Source organism: Lacerta agilis, chromosome 7, assembly GCF_009819535.1.
Source record: "Lacerta agilis isolate rLacAgi1 chromosome 7, rLacAgi1.pri, whole genome shotgun sequence".
NCBI classification, from domain to species: Eukaryota; Metazoa; Chordata; class Lepidosauria; order Squamata; family Lacertidae; genus Lacerta; species Lacerta agilis.
Window position 1 is genome coordinate 4,313,715 of NC_046318.1, and position 18,450 is coordinate 4,332,164.

Genomic DNA, 18,450 nt, shown 5'->3' on the forward strand with positions numbered 1-18,450 from the left:
TACCAGGCATTGGTGTGGAAAACTGCAGAATAAATCTGGTCTTTTAACCACACAGTTGAGATACTCATCTGGCTTCTATTATAAGCAACCCTATTAGGGTTAGAAACTCAAACTGGCAGGTACTCAATCAGGCCTGTTCCCTCCTCCCCTTGACTTTTCCTTTAACATCCTTGATATTCCATGGTTATTGGATGTTCTCATCTTCAGTGAACAGTTGGGCTTTTGAACTGGCATACATGACAGATAATACAGGTGTTTGGGTGCCTATTCCACTCTTGGCAATCAGTGGGCAAAGTGGTGGCAGGAGATGAGCAATAGTTTTCCTTGGTCAACAAAGTCTCTTTAAAAATCTGTTCATTTGGTCATGGAAAAGGAAGGCTGAAGCACACTGGCTGCTTCCTCTTTCTTGGGCTTTTGTACAAAGGCAAACACTAGAGGTTTGGATATGGAGGTGTATAAATCAAAGGACATTCATTTCAATGAAGTTGAGACAAAGAGATCAATTTCTGTGGGATTTGAAGCACCACCGATTCAGAGTTGTGGTGTGAGAAACACTTGCTTCAAGGACACAAGAGGCTACTAATAGGGATAAAGTTCCTCCCTTTATCAAATCCCCACACAAACTTCATTTTCATTTTCTCTCTTCTAGCGCAAAGGTGAAGCAAATTTAGACTGATACCTTGTCCCACAGCACCACCCGCATTTATCACTTAGGGTAGTGATAAAGCGGATATCAAATCCAAACTTCTCTTCTTCTTCACCGCTACCAGAGAAATAATATGGATGGATTGCATTGACATTCTTTTCATGGACATGACCATTTTTAAAAGTTTAAAAATTCAACATCCAGTGTTTTTTTCTGGGGGGATGCAGGGGTACGCATGCCCCTAAACATCTTGTGAATCTTTGTACTTTTGTCCATTTACTGTATTTATTTTTCCTGATCTGAACTATAAAATGGTGATTTTCTTGAGTCGAAATGAGAGTACCCCTAAATATTTTACTTTTTTATAGAAAAAAATGCACTGTCAACATCACTCCATAGCATTTACACACTGCCTTCCACCATCAGCAACCAGAACCTTTCACACAACTGGGTCAGAAAGAGCATTATTTACAGGAAACCAAAGATCACCACAGCCAACCACAAATAAACAATCAAACCCTATGCCAATCGCGACCTCTCACCGCCAAAGAAACACAAGCAAACAACAAAGAACCAACACAAGCGACGCTGATACCAAATCCTACATATATTAAGGAAAATAGAAACATCATCTCCCCATCCCACCCACTTCCTTCTCCCCCTCTCTCCCTTATGTCTCAACAACTAAAATTGATCTGTAAAAATGTTTTATGGAAAAATACGAGAGACATTACACACACTTTGTAAACCAAGAAAATCTTTAATTAACAAAAAAAGAAAGAAAGCATTATTTGGGCAACACACAGTAAGTTTCTTTACTACAGTATTTGTAATTTCTGAGCAAATTAAATTCCTTGGGAGGTTTTTAAGCAGAGGTTAGGGCCATCTGTCTCGGATGCTTTAGCTGAGTTTCCTGCACTGCAGAGGGTTGGATCCTAGGTTGTCCCTTCCAATTCTATAGTTCTATGACCATAAATTAAATTCAATCAACATCAATCAGAAAACGCAGTAATTGCGCAAAAAAACCCAAGATTTCATATGGGCAGATCGCACAATAATAAGTCATAACCCAGTTTTCACGAATCTGGCTGCCAACCTTCCAAACAAAACTGGCATTAAACAGGAACCAAATTGCCGCCTCCCTCTTTCAGGCGTTGGCGTTGAACTCTCCTCCTCCTCCTCTAATCGCATCTACGAGACCGGGAGGGAAATCCCTCCTCCTCGCCTTCCTCTCCGCCCTCCCGCCGCCGCGCAAGCGCCAGCATTTCCGGGCGCATCTGCCGGAGCAAGACGCGCGTGCGTAAAAATGGCTGCGCCCGAGCAGGTGAGTGCCTCTCCTGCGCGCCTCTTGGCAACTAAGCGGAGACCTCTCCGCCTTTGCCAGAAGACGACCCCGATGCCCGCCGGGGGCCAGGGGGGGCTGGCCGCCCGCCCGCCCTACGGAGGCTTGCCAGAGCGGCGACTGCCTTTTCCCAGCCCCAGAAGAGGCTCAGCGAGCCTCGTGCGCTGCTGGAGAAATGCCACCCCCCAAAAAAGAGGGATGGAGGGTGATAGCCGGAGAAAGGCGGGTTTGCCTGCGTGGGCTCTCGAGCAATACGGTTTAGGAGCAAAAGCACGGGGGCCGCCGCCGCTTTGGAGGGAAGTCTCACGCCTTGGGGGCGTGGGCTGAATCTGCAATGTAAACGGTTCGCCGAGTCTGTTTCGGTGCCATGTGGATCGCAGCATGCGAGACTTCACATCTTGAAAGAGACAACACTTCATGCTATGTAATTGTATTAAAGGGGTTCAATAAAAGTTTGTAATTTAAAAGAGAGAGAGTTCCCCCCAAGCTGGTAACTCCCCCCTTTTTTTTAAAGGTGTCGGACAGCATATCAATACAGGACAGTACGTATCCCATACCGCCCCCTCCCCCGCCTCGCAGAATGCAGAGTACACACATACACTAATTACAATTGCACACATACACCAATTACAATTGCAGTAATTGCAATTACTGCAGGAGCAGAACTGGGGGCAAGAGTGTTAGGTTCTGTGATGCCTCCCAGAGTCCGCTTTGCTAACTATGCAATGAGATGACTCACCAGCTTAATGCAAGAGGCATCACAGAGGAGAGGTGCAGGAGAGAAATCTGGCTTTAAAAAAATTCTTGGCAGGGTCAAGCCAGTGACGTTAGTTTTACTTGTCCAAATTCCCCATCTCTGGATGTTTGGATTCGAGACCCCATTTAATACTGTGGCTGTAGCATTCAGCGTTTTGAGTGACCTCGATCCCCTTAGTGAATGGATAACAAGGTTCGTGAATGTATACCACAGATCAGGAAAGGAAATCCTTTGCTTGAGGACAACAAAAAAGGAACACTAACTTTAGCCAAAGAAAATGCAAGCAGACAATAAGGGATTATTAGAAAAATAATTGAAGGAGCATGTTGCTGAAAATTAAGATCAACAACAACAAAAATATTTGAATACATTATATGCATGAAACAGGTAAGGGTGTTTTTTTGGGGGGAAATTTGCATAAGGAAGTCTCTGAATACCAGTTGCTGAAAACTGCAAAGGAGGAGGGTGCAGATGTGCTCAGGTCCTGCTTGAACCAGGTCCTGCTTGTAGGGATCTAGTTGGCCACTCTAAAAACAGGCCTAGACAGGCTTTTGGATTGATCCAGTTGGACTTATGTTCTTACGTGAGCTAGGTGGCTGAAGAAGTGTGCATGCACACGAAAGCTCATACCAAGAACAAACTCAGTTGGTCTCTAAGGTGCTACTGGAAAGAATTTTTGATTTTGTTTTGACTATGGCAGACCAACACGGCTACCCACCTGTAACTGTGCAGATTCAGACATGTATGGCAATCAGCTATTGCTGTATATATAATTCACGATTGGCATGGACTGAACAATTATAGCCTGACTCCAAAGGAAAGCACAAAGCAAAGGTAGTTGTTTTGGCCCATTATAAAAATTCTATAATCCATAATATAGCAATTTTGGTTGACCTAATAAAGGTGTTTGTCTACTATGTATTTTGGAATTGCGCAAAAAAAAAAAAACAACCCAGAAAGTTCTGTGTTGGTGCATCAAGACCCACCAGCAGTTGGTGAAGACCAGGCATGTCTAAACTAGTTCTGAATAGATCAACCAATATATAACATAGTGCAGGGATCAGCAACCCTTTTGAGCCGTGGGCCGCTCCACTGTCCCTCAGACCATGTGGTAGGCTGGACTATATTTTTTTTGGGGGGTGTGTGAAATGAATGAATTCCTATGCCTCATAAATAACCCAGAGATGCATTTTAAATAAAAACACACATTCTACTTGTGTAAAAACACAAATAACCCAGAGATGCATTTTAAATAAAAGGACATATTCTACTCAGGCAAAAACATGCAGATTCCCAAACCGTCCACGGGCCGGATTGAGAAGGCAATTGGGCCGCATCCGGCCCACGGTCCTTAGGTTGCCTACCCCTGACATAGTGCCTATGATGGTGACCTCTGAAAGTTGAGGGTTGTAGGGCCTCTGTGGGGTTCTGATTCTTCCCTTTTATTCCCCACCAAGGCATATTCAAGTGAGGAGGAAACAGAACCTGAGCCTAGACCTCGAGACACCCCTGAAGACATTTCCCTTGAGGCAGCAGCAAACACCATTGCCTTTCACCCTTGTCGGGATGTCCTAGCTGCTGGAGACGTGGATGGTGATGTCTATCTGTGAGTACAGCTTCTCTGAGAAAAGTACTGATGGCGTAACTGGGTGAGCCCTTATGTGGGTGATGCAAGAATAAAATCCAAAGAGTGGTCCCCCTTCCCATATCAGTAGTCCAGCAACATGGAGGACTGTCGGTTTGCACTATAGGGAGAACCTACCATGACCTAGTTATCTGAATGAGAATCTCCGGCGTAAGAGATCTTGGTGATGGAACTGTTCTAGAGCCTCTTTCTACCCATCACCCCAGCTGCTGTCAGAAAATACGTTCTGCAGCCAGAGGAAGGTATGCCAAGAAAACTTTGCAAATATTAATAATATTCCACTTGCAAGTTTTTGGTTCCTTGCATCTGTTCATATCAAGGGGTCAGTTTGAGGGCTCATAAGCAGGGCATGAAGGCAACAGCTTTCATGGCTAACTGGGGAGTTTCAAGACACAATCCTACAGATATCTAACTTGCCCTTCCTTTTTTAAAAAAAGTTACTATAAATTTTTGTTGTGTACCATATCGTAGACTGAAATTCCCTTTCAACTCTTCTGCCAATTTTCCTCCAGTACAATTTTCATCTTGAGGTATAATTTTTCCAGTTGCTTTCAACTGTTTCCTTGATGATCCCTCCACCTTTTTAAATATTTCAGATATTCATATTCCTGTTTGGAAGGTGGAAACAAGGAGCTTTGGTCTTCAGGACATCATTTAAAATCCTGCCGGGAAGTGTCCTTTTCCCATGATGGACAAAGTGAGTGCTTCCCTCTTTGGGGCTCGTTTATTTCATGGTTCCTAATTATGCAGTGTGTTGGAGATGCATTCACTAGAACAATGAGCTTCTTCTGAAACAGAAGGGGTGTTAAGGCTGCATTCTGGAGAAGGGGTGTTAAGGCTGCAATCCCATGCACACCTTTGTGGGATTAAGCCCCCTTGAACAGAATAGGATTTTGGAGTAAACCTGTATAAGTCTAGTTACAGGTAGGTAGCCGTGTTGGTCTGCTATAGTCAAAATAAAATAAAATAAAATAAAATTCCTTCCAGTAGCACCTTAGAGACCAACTAAGTTAGTTCTTGGTATGAGCTTTCGTGTGCATGCACACTTCTTCAGATACACTGAAACGGAAGTCACCAGACCCTTAAATATAGTGAGGGAGTGGGGAGGGGTATTACTCAGAAGGGTGGTGGGAATGGGGGATCAGCTGATAGGTGTGGAAAATCTGACCTGTTATAAGTCTGTTTGAATCCCAGCAGGAGAAAAAGCTTAGAGTAAACTTTTTAAAAATGCATTATGGCATTTGCAATTTCATGCTTGAGAACATTACATATTTTGATGTTTTCAGTGCTTTTTTGCTAAAAAAAATGTTTAGGGGTACTCTCATTTTTCCTACTCATTGAAATACTGCCCCTCAATGAGGCCAAACTTAGATTCACAAAATGTTTAGGGGTATGCGTACCCCTGCGTCCCCCCCCCCCGAAAAAAAGCACTGAATGTATATGTTAACAGATTCTTGAAGAATTATCTGTATGACATATTTGCAGATTGACATTTTATCTTCAATAAACTTCTGAATAATGCTGGGACAATGTCCTTTGAATATTTCTGGAAAGTCTAATCAGATAAACAGGACTGCTTTTATATTCTGTGGTGTCGCTGCTCATGGATTTCGATGTGAAGTTCTGGCTATTGTGTTTCAGAAGGGAGTCAGCAAATATTCCCTTTAAATTACGGAGTATATCCAGTGATCTGTGTTCCTCTCCATTTTCTAGAGCTCTTTACGGTGTCCAAAGATAAATCCATTCATATTCTGAGTGTGGAGGAAGGTCGTCTCGTGACAAGGTTCTCCAAGGCTCACAAGTAAGCATTGGGGACTCCTTGATGGTTTGCTTTTAAAGGAGTGCACCTACTCCTTTTCCTTCAAGGAGCCCAAGGTGGTGTGCCTGGTTCTCCCCCTTCTCATTTAATCCCCACAGCAACCCTGTGAGACAGATTAGGCTGGGAGGCCATGACTGGCCCTAGGTCACCCATTTAGTTTCAAGTCCACGTGGGGATTTGAATCTTGGTCTCACTTCCTAGTTCTTCCATCAAGATGGTGCTTCCTTGCAGTCCAATCCTATGGATGCTTGCAAAGAGTTGCTACATCTGCTACACCTGCATCATTGCAAGCAGTCGGCCTCCTGGCATCAGCAACCATCCTGTGGCCTCCACGGCATGTCATTTGCTGGGTGGTTGTGACCTATAAAGCCCTACACAGCTTAGGTTCTGGTTACCTGATAGACCGTATTCCATCATGCAAAGCCCGGGCTCTGAGATCTTTGGTGAGGGGCCCTTCTCTCAGTCCTGCCACCCTCACATGCATGCTTGGTGGGGACACAGGAGAAGGCCTTCTTGGTGGCTGCTCCCAGATTCTGGAACTCTCTCCCTGGAGAAGCTGGACTGGCTCACTCACTCTTTTCTGTCCACTGGCTAGTGAAGACCTTCCAAAAGGCTTTGGGGAACTGACAGTTTTTAAGGAAGGGGCTGGTGCCATGCTGCTTTTAGTGTGTGTGTGTGTCTAGTAGAAGAAGAAGAAGAGTTTGGATTTGATATCCCGCTTTTCACTACCCGAAGGAGTCTCAAAGTGGCTAACATTCTCCTTTCCCTTCCTCCCCCACAACAAACACTCTGTGAGGTGAGTGGGGCTGAGAGACTTCAGAGAAGTGTGAATAGCCCAAGGTCACCCAGCAGCTGCATGTGGAGGAGCGGGGACGCGAACCCAGTTCCCCAGATTATGAGTCTACCACTCTTAACCACTACACCACACTGGCTCCCACATTATATATGCACATTATATATGCGAGAGGCAGTGAAGGATAGGTGTGCTCTGGTCCATGGGGTCACGAAGAGTCGGACATGACTGAACGACTGAACAACAACAATACACACTATAACCTTTCATCACCACTTGGGGTGCAAAGCAGAGCCAGAGATGGTGTGACCTGGGGAGAATTCTGAGGGCCAAACCAAGAAGCCTTAAGGGCTGCCTTTTTGCCTTGGGCCAGGTTTCCGACCCTTGCTTTAAACCCTGCCTGTACCTCTCTTGTTATTCCCTTGTACACTTCATTCAGAGCGAGGAGGAAATACTGGGAGCTGGAAGTTGGAGAGCATGGGCCCCTTGAAGTTAATGGACATGACTGACAGGCTCATTAATTTCATCTGCACTTGGGTCCTAATCGTGGTTGACTACAACCCATGATTAGGGCCCAACTGCAGATGAAGCAAGTCTTACCATCTTTTAGGGAGGGAAAATGAATTTTCTCTTGCTCGTGTGGCTCCCATAATAGGAGTGTACGGAGAAAGAATTCTCTTTGTTCATAGGATCGGATGATCCTCTCTATCGAGCCCGTCATTCTGCCCTTTTAGCGGAGTTCCAGTTTGCTTCCCTTCTTCACGGTGCCTCTGTGGGGCTGTTGAGACCTTGCAGAGGGCAAAAACTCCCGAGAGGGAATAAGGCACTTGTGTAATATAGTGGCTATCTGTAGCGTGGATTCTGCTGCTACAACTCTGGAATTTCCACAGTTCTGCTCTGAACAGTCTGCTGGTGATAGACGAGCACTTGTTTGCCACAGGAGATGACCGTGGGGAATTGAAAGTGTGGGATCTGCGCAAAGGCACCTCCGTTATGGATATGAAGCAGCACGAGGAGTATATCAGTGACATGGTCGTTGACGGGAACAAGAAGCTGCTGCTCACTACCAGGTACTCCTGCACTCTCCAGTTTAAACAAAGGGATTAGTGGGCTTGATTTATTCTCCTTCGGTGGTGGAGACGCTTTGACTGCAGTGGGAGGACAAGAGCTGTTAGAGTCAGTCTCTCTCTCTCTCTCTCTCTCTCTCTCTCTCTCTCTCTCACACACACACACACACACACACACAACACAACACACACACACACACACACACTTTTCTTTTCCAAGGGCCATTGAAATGGATACCTATTGATATCCTGAAATGTACAGATTACTTCTTTTTTAAAAAATAATATTTATTAAAAAATTTCCAATTAATTCCAAATTACAATACATGATTAAATTTTCCCCGACTCCCCTTTCTCTCACCAAGGGGAGCATACCAAACAAACCCCCCTCTCACTGGGGTGATCAACAATTCTTTCCCAATTTAACCACTTGCTTTACACTTATCACCATCGCTTTTACAGACTTCCCCGATTCCCCCCCCCCCGTTGATTTCAATTTAACCCTAATTCGCAGTTATTGCCAATTGATCCCCATATTACTTTTTCTCCTTCTCACATTTTCCTCATACACTCTTTTACTAAATAATTATTCATCTTACACATTTTATTTATCATTTTAGCCTATCCTCTGCATTCACTATATTCCTGAACCTCCCTTACTTAATTCCAAATTTCATTACAACATCCCATTTGAAATTAATTTTATTCAAACTCTTCCCCCCCAGCTTCCCTCCTACACTCCCTAAAATTAAATTCTTATTCTATAACCGTTATCCATTACCAAACCGTATGTCTATACCATGACACAAGGAGAATTTCCTAGGGGACAGAACACCAAACTAACTGGAAACACTTGGGAGCCACAACTGATTCTGATGCTCCTGATAAGTAAATGATCACTGCTTTCCATTCTGTTTCTTACAGTGGAGACGGAACTATGGGAGTATTCAACATCAGGAGAAGGCGCTTCGAGCTGCTCTCTGAGCCTCAGAACGGAGACCTGTCAGCCATCGCTCTGATGAAGGTCAGCCCTTGCTACTCAGCGGCCCTTGAGGAGGAGGAGGAGCTGCTGCAGAACTGATAGGGACTGATAAGCCGAACATTTTCTGGGAGCAGGGACTTAAAAACATGCTCTTGCCCAAAAAAGTATGCATTGATGGACGGCAAAATATTCCTATTCCTATTGCCATTTGCTTTAGAATAAGACAGGAAAAGGCCTTTGGATGGGTATGTCTTATGGTTCTTAGTTGATGGTGAGGGGCAGGGCTTTTTTCAGGGGGAACTGAGTTCTGGCACCTCTCAGGTGTCACCATTGCCGTTCTAAGAGAATGAGGGATGTGTCCATGGCGAGTTCCAGCCCCTCTTTTTCTTTTTCTAGGTAGCCGTGTTGGTCTGCCATAGTCAAAACAAAATATAAAATCAAAAAAATCCTTCCAGTAGCACCTTAGAGACCAACTAAGTTTGTTCTTCATAATTAACTTAGTTGGTCTCTAAGGCGCTACTGGAATGATTTATTTTATTTTATATTTTGTTTTTTTCTAGGAAAATAGCACTGGTGAGGGGAATCACGATGGTGGTTTTTTAGGGTTAAACAGTATTTATTTCTTGTTTGCTGCTCAGAGAGGAAAGAAAGTGGCCTGTGGCTCCAGCGAGGGAACCATTTACCTCTTCAACTGGGATGGCTTTGGCGCTACTAGTGATCGGTTTGCGCTGAAGGCGGAGTCCATTGACTGCATGGTTCCTGTAACAGAGAGCATTGTGTGCACAGGCTCCATTGACGGAGTCATCAGGTGAGAGGGCGTTGGGGGGTTGTTTGTCAACCTGGGAACCACAGGCTTATCCTGAAACCTGGGGGTATAGTGCAATATACAAATTTAATAAATAATAACAACAGTGCAAGTAGGGACGCGGGTGGCGCCGTGGTCTAAACCACTGAGCCTAGGGCTTGCCGATCAGAAGGTTGGCAGTTCGAATCCCCACGACAGGGTGAGCTGCCCATCTAGCAGTTCAAAAGCAAGTCAAAGTGCAAGTAGATAAATAGGTACCGCTCCGGCGGGAAGGTAAATGGCGTTTCCGTGCGCTGCTCTGGTTTTGCCAGAAGCGGCTTTGTCATGCTGGCCACATGACCCGGAAGCTGTTTGCGGACAAACGCCGGCTCCCTTGGCCTATAGAGCGAGATGAGCACCGCAACCCCAGAGTCGTCCGCGACTGGACCTAACGGTCAGGGGTCCCTTTACCTTTACCTTTTAAATAACAGTGCACATCTCTAGCGCAGGCACGTCCAACAGGTAGATCGTGATCTACCGGTAGATCATCTGCGGTAGATCACTGGTAGATCACAGGCTCCCCCAAAGAAGCTCAACAACTTTGGCTCCCCTAAAAAAAGCTGTTTTTTATTCCCTGCACCCCCAAAAAACAGGGCTTCCCTTCTCCCCACAAAAAGCTAGCTCAACAACAACTTTGACCTGAACCCCCCAAAAGGGGGTAGATCACTGCCTGTTTTTAATTCTGTAAGGAGATCACAGTCTCTTGGGAGTTGGCCAACCCTGCTCTAGAGGATTGTTAAGATTTGCATCCCCCCCCTTTAAGCTTCATTCTTGCCCTGATTGTGGTTTGTTTATACAGCTTTGTATAGTATCTGTTATGGCAGTGTCTCATTGTTTTGCATGAATTATATTCCATAAAGGAATTAAACCTTCAAAAGGAATTTAGAGCCCTAGAAAGATTCCTTTCCCAACCCTCACCGGAGCATCTTAAAGTGCAGGTAGAATGAATTTCAGGTGATGTTACGGAGGAGGAGATGGCTTTTTCTTAATCAGGCCTTTTCCTGTTGTTTCAGGGCCGTGAACATCTTGCCCAATCGGGTGATTGGCAGTGTTGGGCAACATGTTGGGGAGCCTATTGAGCAGCTAGCCAAATGCCATACCGGTCCATTTCTGGCCAGCTGCGCCCATGACCAGAAGGTGAAGTTCTGGGACATCTCTTCGCTTAACTCGGTCATTGTGGACGATTACAGAAAGAAAAAGAAGAAAAGTGGGCAGCTGAAGTCTTTGAGTCTCAAGGCATTTGGTACCGGAGAGGATTTCTTTGCAGGCTTGAGAGAGGAGGCAGCAGCACCGAAGGATGAAGTCTCTAGTGGCACGGAAACGGACAGTGACTAAAATATGTGCACGGATCAGATGTGAGCAGCTCTCTGCCCTGAAGGGACCTTTATAACCTGAGACTGTTTGAAACACTCATGTTTTTGCAGAGATTTGGCTGAACAGACAGCAGGATATTGGGCAAAGGTGTGGGAGGCTAATGAAATCTGTACTGCAGTCTTCTGGGTACTCCTGCAATCCAGCGAAACAAATATATTAGTCATGAGAAAAGCATGGCCTGGCTGCTACGAAAGGGGAAGGTGTAGATCTCAAGTTACGCAGGGCAAAGCCTGTGCTTTCTCTGTTGGAAGAGGAGTATCTCATGGAATGAAAAGGCTAGAAAAGAGGATTAATACTACTGAGGAGGAAAGTTGTTGGTCTTACATGTATGTACTGGTTTAACTACTACTTTCAGAGGAGGGTGACCAGACACAAAAAGGGGACAGGGCTCCCGTACCTTCAATACAGGAGGAAGACTTTCTGAAATACACAACATGACACCACAGAAAATGTCGGCCTTTGGCTGATTGACCTCCGATGCCCTTTTGAATGGAAGGGGGATTATTGGTTTGCTGTGTTTATTATGTATTTTGTGGATTTTATATTGTAATTCATAGTTGAACTACTGAACTATGAAGGACAGGATACACATTTAATAAATTTACAAAACCCAGCATAAATAACATCATCTATCAGATTTCAGATGCTTCACACAAGGAGATTGCAACACTTATTTCTTCCAAAACAATTTTAATATTCAAGTGCCTATGTTTCCATTGTTACATATTCACTGTTTTTTTATGCACATTAAAAAGTCAAAAGAATTTTAAGGGACTCTGCCTGATCCTTTCCCTAAAATCTTCATACATCCCATTTGTTATTCACCGGGAACTTTTTCTAGTGTTAAAAAGGCACCTGGTGTTCTGCTATTAAGAGGCACATGAAGGAATTCAGGGAACACCATCCTGAATCCCCAGGAAGACGTAATCGCTACATGCGGGTTTCTTCCTAAAGCAAAAGGCTGGATTTGTAGAGCAGCACACAAGGAACTTGTTACATACCAGCTTTGTGCATGAAAAATTGTCCAATGCCTAAAGCTACAAAACAAATTCAAACTGTCACAAACAAGTGAGAAAGCTCTCCAAACTCTTAAATACAAAGAAGAATGTTTTCTATGTGTAAACAAAGAAAATAAGCAGCCCTAAATCTTGGTGCTGAAAGAGGCGGGAGTCCTTCCTAGAGTTTTATGCCTGAGGGGCAGAAATCAAGTTGTGAATGCAAGATATGCCCCCAACTTAAGATTGCCTGCCGAGAAATATGCATGCATTATTTCCCCAAACTGAAAAGGATACTCAAATAAACTAACTTAAAACAATTTAGTACTGAGATCTGCGTGGACAACCTATTTAAAATCTAACAGGACTCCAAAAGCAGCAATGCTTCCCGCCAAAAAACAAAAAAAAGACAAGATGTCAGGCACACTATTTCTCTCCCCATGGATTTTATCCAAGCTGGTTTTCAGTGGGCAAGGACGGGACCCACAGACCTCTCCCGAACTTGCAAGACTGTTCTCTTACACCATTGGGCATCCTGTTGGAAAGGGAAATAGGTTAGGCTTTAGGGTTGCCAACATACGGAAAAGCAGTCATTCAACACACTCAAAACAGGAAACAACCAGGAAGGCACCTATTCTGCAAACATACATGGCAGGAAAACTCCTTTTGTGAAGTGCTTGGAGGCTGAAAAGGCCAGGCACTGGCCTCCACGGGTCTCACCCTTTATCCTTATTGTTATCTCTATCTCTTAGGGATGCCTAAGGAAAGTTGAAAGAATTTGTAGTGTGAGGGTCCTCCGGCCAGGTTCCAATGATATCTAGGGCACCCACAGGCACTGTTTCCTACCTCCAGCTTTAACTTACCCCACTCAGCCCTGTGCTATTCTATATAAAATGCTTCAATCTCTCAGTACAGCAAGTTTCATATTCCTATCACTTTGTGCCGGGTGAACAGAATAGGCATCCTTCTTTGACAAAAGATTTACTGCTTAAAGAATGCTAATTTAGGCAGGTTCTACCTCCTTGTGTCAATTTTGTAATAGGAATAGGAATAATTTATTATTGGCCAAGTACATTTTCCAACATACTTGGAATTTGTTTCGGCTACATTGCAATGTAAACATACAGACACTGTTCCTCTCACAATACAAAGAAGCAAAGAAACCCCACCCATATTTTACCTCCCCTTAAGCTATACAACTACGAATTTAACAATTTAATGGCACAAGGGAAAAAACTATTCCTGTGCCTGGCCGATTTTGTATATGGAAGTCCTGTAGCGACGTCCAGATGGAAGTAAACCAAGCAGATGATGACCGCGATGTAAAGGATCTGCTACAATTCCCTCTGCTCTCTTCCTAACTCGGGTAGCATAAATTGTCTCTATTGAAGGCAAGCTAACACCAATTACCCTTTCTGCAATTCTTACATCTCATTGGAGCCTTTTCTTGTCTCTCTTGGAGGCTGTACCGTACCAACCTGTTATAGAATTAGAATAGTTTCAATGATGCCTCTGTAGAATTGGATCAACACTTCCTGGGGCAATTTAAATTTCCTTAGTTGACGCAGGAAATACAGCCTCTGGTGGACCTTTATAATAATACTATTGATGTTGCTTGACCAATTTAAGTTATAAGAAATTATAGAGCCCAGGAACTTAAAGGACTCTACTACTACAACCATGTTACCAAGGATGGAAAGTTAAAAGCCCCATGACCTAGCTGAGGATTTCACCTGCCTTGCTCACTATCTGAGAGGCCTGAAGGCACCCTAGTGTCTCTCTGCTCCCTTCAGCAAATCTGAAGCACTGCTTCCAATATGAAGTTGTGCAATGACACTTACCCAGAGCTTTGAGTAGCTGCAGTGCCACTGCATTCTTGGCCTTTTCATGGGCCCCCAAGCCGGAACGTTCTGGCTTGATCCAGATAAACCCACTGAAAGGTGATGGATATTTAGGTATCACCACTTGATACCAGAACTGTAACCATCCTTCACGATTCTTTTGCATACATTTTGTAAGAAATACAGGGAGCCCCAGCTGCCGTTCCTTGCATTGCAAATTCAGGTAGTCCAGCACACTGCCCACCGCGGGTTGCACAGGCCCAGAAGGTGCTTCATAGGGGGCATCTCTGTGGGGAAAACTGGATGGTGGAATCTCCGGAAAGCCCCGAACGGAGGCACTGTGGAGTTCCTGTTTTATATTTGGCTTTAGCCAATCCACTTCAATGTCATCTCCACAGAGGCACAAGCTACCTGCAGAACAGAAGAAACCATTTAAAATTTGATTCAAATACAGGCCTCTCCTAACAGTATTCCACCTGCAATTTACAGCAATGCAGGAAAAAATAAAAGCAGGCTACATATGAAAGAGAGAGCTTAAAAATATACCTGTATACGAATACTAATTGCATTGCTTGCATAATCTGAGTTTGTATGTACAGGTAGGGATAGTTCCAAAGCTCTCATCTACATTAAGTGATGTAATAAGTTTTCATAGTGGTTAATATTGTCACTGAAATTTCCATGAAGGTGAAATTGACAGGTAACTAGGTGACCAGTGCCACTTAATAATAATACAGTAATAATAATAATAATAATAATACATAATTTTATTATTCATACCCCTCCCATCTGGCTGGGCTTTCCCCAGCCACTCTGGGCAGCTTCCAGAAAAAAAATAAGATTTTTTTAAATAAAAAAGCCAAACATTAAAAACTTCCTGGTATATGGCTGCCTTCAGATGTCTTCTAAAAGTTGTGCAAGTTCTTTTATCTCCTTGACATCTGAAGGGAGGGCATTCCACAAGGAGGGTGCCACTGCCAAGAAGGCCCTCTGCCTGGTTCCCTGAAATTTCACTTCCCGCAGTGAGGGAACTGCCAGAAGACCCTCGGAAGTGAACCTCAGTGTCTGGGCTGAATGATGGGGATGGAGTTTGGCCCCTGTATTTGAGCCAGCTGCACTCCATGCTCCCAGCCTCTATTGCCTATGGTACATGAGACTTTACTGCTATCTTGATGAGACAAACCTTCCACAAGGGCTTTCCTGGCGATTGCAGCTGCCTGGTGGGAGCTGTATTTCACCTCTGCCAGCTGCCTCTCCCTTCTGAAAGGGCTTGGGTGCAAGGAAACACTCAGGACTCCGGCAGTCAGTTCCTGCAGCATTGGAAGAAGGTGTCCCTCTCTCACACAGAGAGACAAACCATCAATGGAGAGCTCACACTTGTCTGTACTTCTGCAGACCAAAATGGGGTGGCCGGCCTGGATTTCAAAGGAGTTGAGCGCGGCAATAGCATCCTGGGCACCGCGTCTGTTTGCGTATTTCGCATAGGCAAAGCCGCGGTTAAGCCCACTGAACGTCATCATGAGACGAAATTCATAGAGTCTCCCAACACTCTGGAAGAGAGGAATTAGTTTATCCTCATATATATCCTGTGGAATCTTCCCTATGAAAATCTCAGAGCCAGGTGGTGGAACGGCGCCAGTCCAACCTGCGCAAAAAAGAAAAAGAAGACGCACAATTGACTTGTGTTTTTTAAAAAAATGTTCCATACAAGGAAAACAGAGCTCAGTAGTTATACAGAAAAGAAAAATAGCAGCTGATGGTTGTCATTTTAGATGTTCCAAGAAAGGAATCAAATGAAAGTGTCTCTCCATAAGATTCCATGAGTTGATGGAGGGTGAAAACAATGCTTGATTGTCTTAAAGTAAATACAGTAAAAGGATTCCATGTCCTAACTGTGTGTCTGTTATACCAGCTTCATCCCCATACAAGATTCTACAGCAAAGGGAAAGACTTCAGGCAGTAGCGTACGTGAATGCAGGCCTTCAGTTTTTAGCAATTTCTATTACAATTCTGTACAATAAGCAAGTAAAATAGAAAGACTTCATGAAACTTCTATGGGCTTGGGCATTAGCAGGGGAATCCAGGCTCCCCTCACCCACTTTGTGGGGGACAACAGCTTGTGAGTTTTCCAGCAACCAGTAATGATAATTGAAAGGTTGTACCCTTTCAATTGCCTCCAAGCAGCTGAAGTACATACCAGTATTCCTAAAAGTGATACTTGGGTCACAGATCTGTGTATCCCAGGCTGATAATCTTCCACTTACCTGGTGGGGGGCCACCGTATTTCCTCTGGCCATTGATCTGTACCAGTTTGATGCCAGTCTCTTCCACCCAAGCCAGAAGGGCGTTCTTTTTAGCCTGGTTTACTTCCTCGCTCCACGCAGGAGAAGACATCTACAAACACAACATGGAATCAGGGGCAGACTTGGGTCATCTTCCGTAATTTGGCAACCCCCAAGCAGATATTCTCCATAATGGATCTTCTCGATCCAGCTGCCCTGATGGCATTAAGGGAGGCCCATGCCCGGGCCTTCCAGAAGCAGCAGCCCAGGAACCACGAAGCTTTTGCCCATGATGAAGCAGAGCGTTGGTTTCTGGAGCACCTTGGGAACATTCAAGATACTTCAGGGTCACGACGACTCTGGCCCTGCACTAACAAGCCGCTCGGACTTCGGCTTCGCTTTGGGGGGGAAGGAGTGCAACTAACCCGACCGGCCTCCTCTTGGAGGTGTTTGGAGAAGGGATTCCCCCCAATTTCTCTGTCCACAAAATAGGCTGGGGACCTTTGCACAACTACACCATATTGACCGGTACCTTGTTTCCGAAGGACCTGGACGGTACAGGTTTTGTATTTACATTCCCAATGAATCTTTTTAAGGCAGCAGAAGGTTTTATTTTTTTCTGGCCTCCTGCCTTCCCTCCCTCCAAACGCAAAGGGAGATGGCAACGGATGAAAGTAAAAAAAGACAAAAGCTATAAATTAACCAGGGAAGAGAGAGAGGGAAACAACATCCACAAACGACTGACAAGATTAATACACAGTTGATGGGAAGCACTTTCGCACCAGGGTGCCAATAAATAAACACAATTCAAAAATATCAACCCTGCTCTGTTGCGGGATTTCCCGAGACAGAGAGCCACTTGCCAAAAACAAACAAACAAACAAACAAAACTAACCCGGTTTAAGAAGGTAATGCCCATCCGTGCAGAAGTTGAGCGGATTTTGAAGAAGCTAAAGCTTTATCGAGTCTTTCTTTTTTTTGGGGGGGGGGGGAGAATAATAGGACCAGTACCTCAGCAATCAATCATGGTCAAGTGCGATCTCGCAAAGAAACGTGTCAGCCGCGAAACACACTGCGCACCCCTTATTTCAGAAACCAAGAACCTGTTCCCAAATCCTTCGCAGCATTTTTTTTTCTTGGGGGGGGGGGAATCCCTTTGAAAGAGAGTACTCCCCCCGCATAACATTGAACCTGCATTGCGAGGGAGGGAAGAGTAGCAACCGCGGCGCTCCAAAGTCAGCGCGCACCTTAAGCGCAACGAGATTCGCTCCCAGGTAAGAGCACGCACAGGTGCGTGGTTTGAGCCAGCCAGGCGAGCTCCCCGCCCGCCAAAGAACTAGATTTGGCTCAGAAACCCCCCCCCCCACACTCCAACCATTTCTCTTCCCTCCTATTGGAAAAAAAACCTAAGAGGCTTCAGTCTACCAACCATGGCGCCCCAAAGCTGCGTCCTTTTCGGCCAACGCCTTCCCAGCCACACCCTCCTCACTGGCGGGGCGCGGCCGCTCCTTTTCTAGCCCGGGGGGCTGCTCCCCCCCCCCGCCCGCTTTCCTCTGCTGATTGGTAGATTAATAACACGCCCCCGCCCCGTGAGCGCAGAGTTTAGCCGCCGGGAGAGCAGAGGCGCCCCTTGCAGGCTGAACTCCTTGGGGTTTTCTGCGTAATAAAGACGCACAAGACCGCTTTAAAAATATATATATCTGAGCTCCTGGTGGGCTGTTACTGAACAGCCTTTATGTTGCTAAAGGGGCAAATAGGGAGGGTTTCTTTTGTTGGTGGCGAAGGCTGAAAATGTCAACTCACCCCCCCCCCCAAAATATAATACAGAAATTCAACAGGTGACTATTTTCTAGGGAGAAAAAAATAATCAATGTCTCACACTTCCCTGTGGCACACAGCCTGCCACCATTGTTGCGCTGACCAGAGAGAGAACTCCTTTGAAGGCGCTCCCCCCTCCTGCATGCAATCCACTATGTGTGAAAGACACCTTCACCCAATACTTAACGATTAAGGAGATCAGTAAGATCGCAGGAGGCCCGACAAGCTGTGAAACTCCAGGGATA

General features: G+C 45.0%; 2 protein-coding genes across 2 annotated transcripts; one reads left to right on the forward strand and one right to left on the reverse strand.

Moving 5' to 3' along the window:
* The first annotated feature begins 1,865 nt into the window (after window positions 1-1,865).
* WDR55 (WD repeat domain 55) lies at window positions 1,866-11,647 on the forward strand. The gene is made up of 8 exons (XM_033154213.1): window positions 1,866-1,970; window positions 4,203-4,351; window positions 4,987-5,087; window positions 6,104-6,191; window positions 7,893-8,072; window positions 8,994-9,093; window positions 9,690-9,859; window positions 10,909-11,647. The coding sequence occupies exons 1-8, from the start codon at window positions 1,953-1,955 to the stop codon at window positions 11,228-11,230; spliced, it is 1,128 nt and encodes a 375-aa protein (XP_033010104.1). The 5' UTR covers window positions 1,866-1,952; the 3' UTR covers window positions 11,231-11,647.
* Window positions 11,648-12,461: 814 nt separating this feature from the next.
* DND1 (DND microRNA-mediated repression inhibitor 1) lies at window positions 12,462-17,884 on the reverse strand. Its single transcript, XM_033154214.1, has 5 exons — window positions 17,817-17,884; window positions 16,370-16,499; window positions 15,289-15,750; window positions 14,106-14,516; window positions 12,462-12,799 (listed from the first exon to the last, which is right to left on the reverse strand). The coding sequence occupies exons 1-5, from the start codon at window positions 17,817-17,819 to the stop codon at window positions 12,783-12,785; spliced, it is 1,023 nt and encodes a 340-aa protein (XP_033010105.1). The 5' UTR covers window positions 17,820-17,884; the 3' UTR covers window positions 12,462-12,782.
* Between the last annotated feature and the right edge of the window lie 566 nt (window positions 17,885-18,450).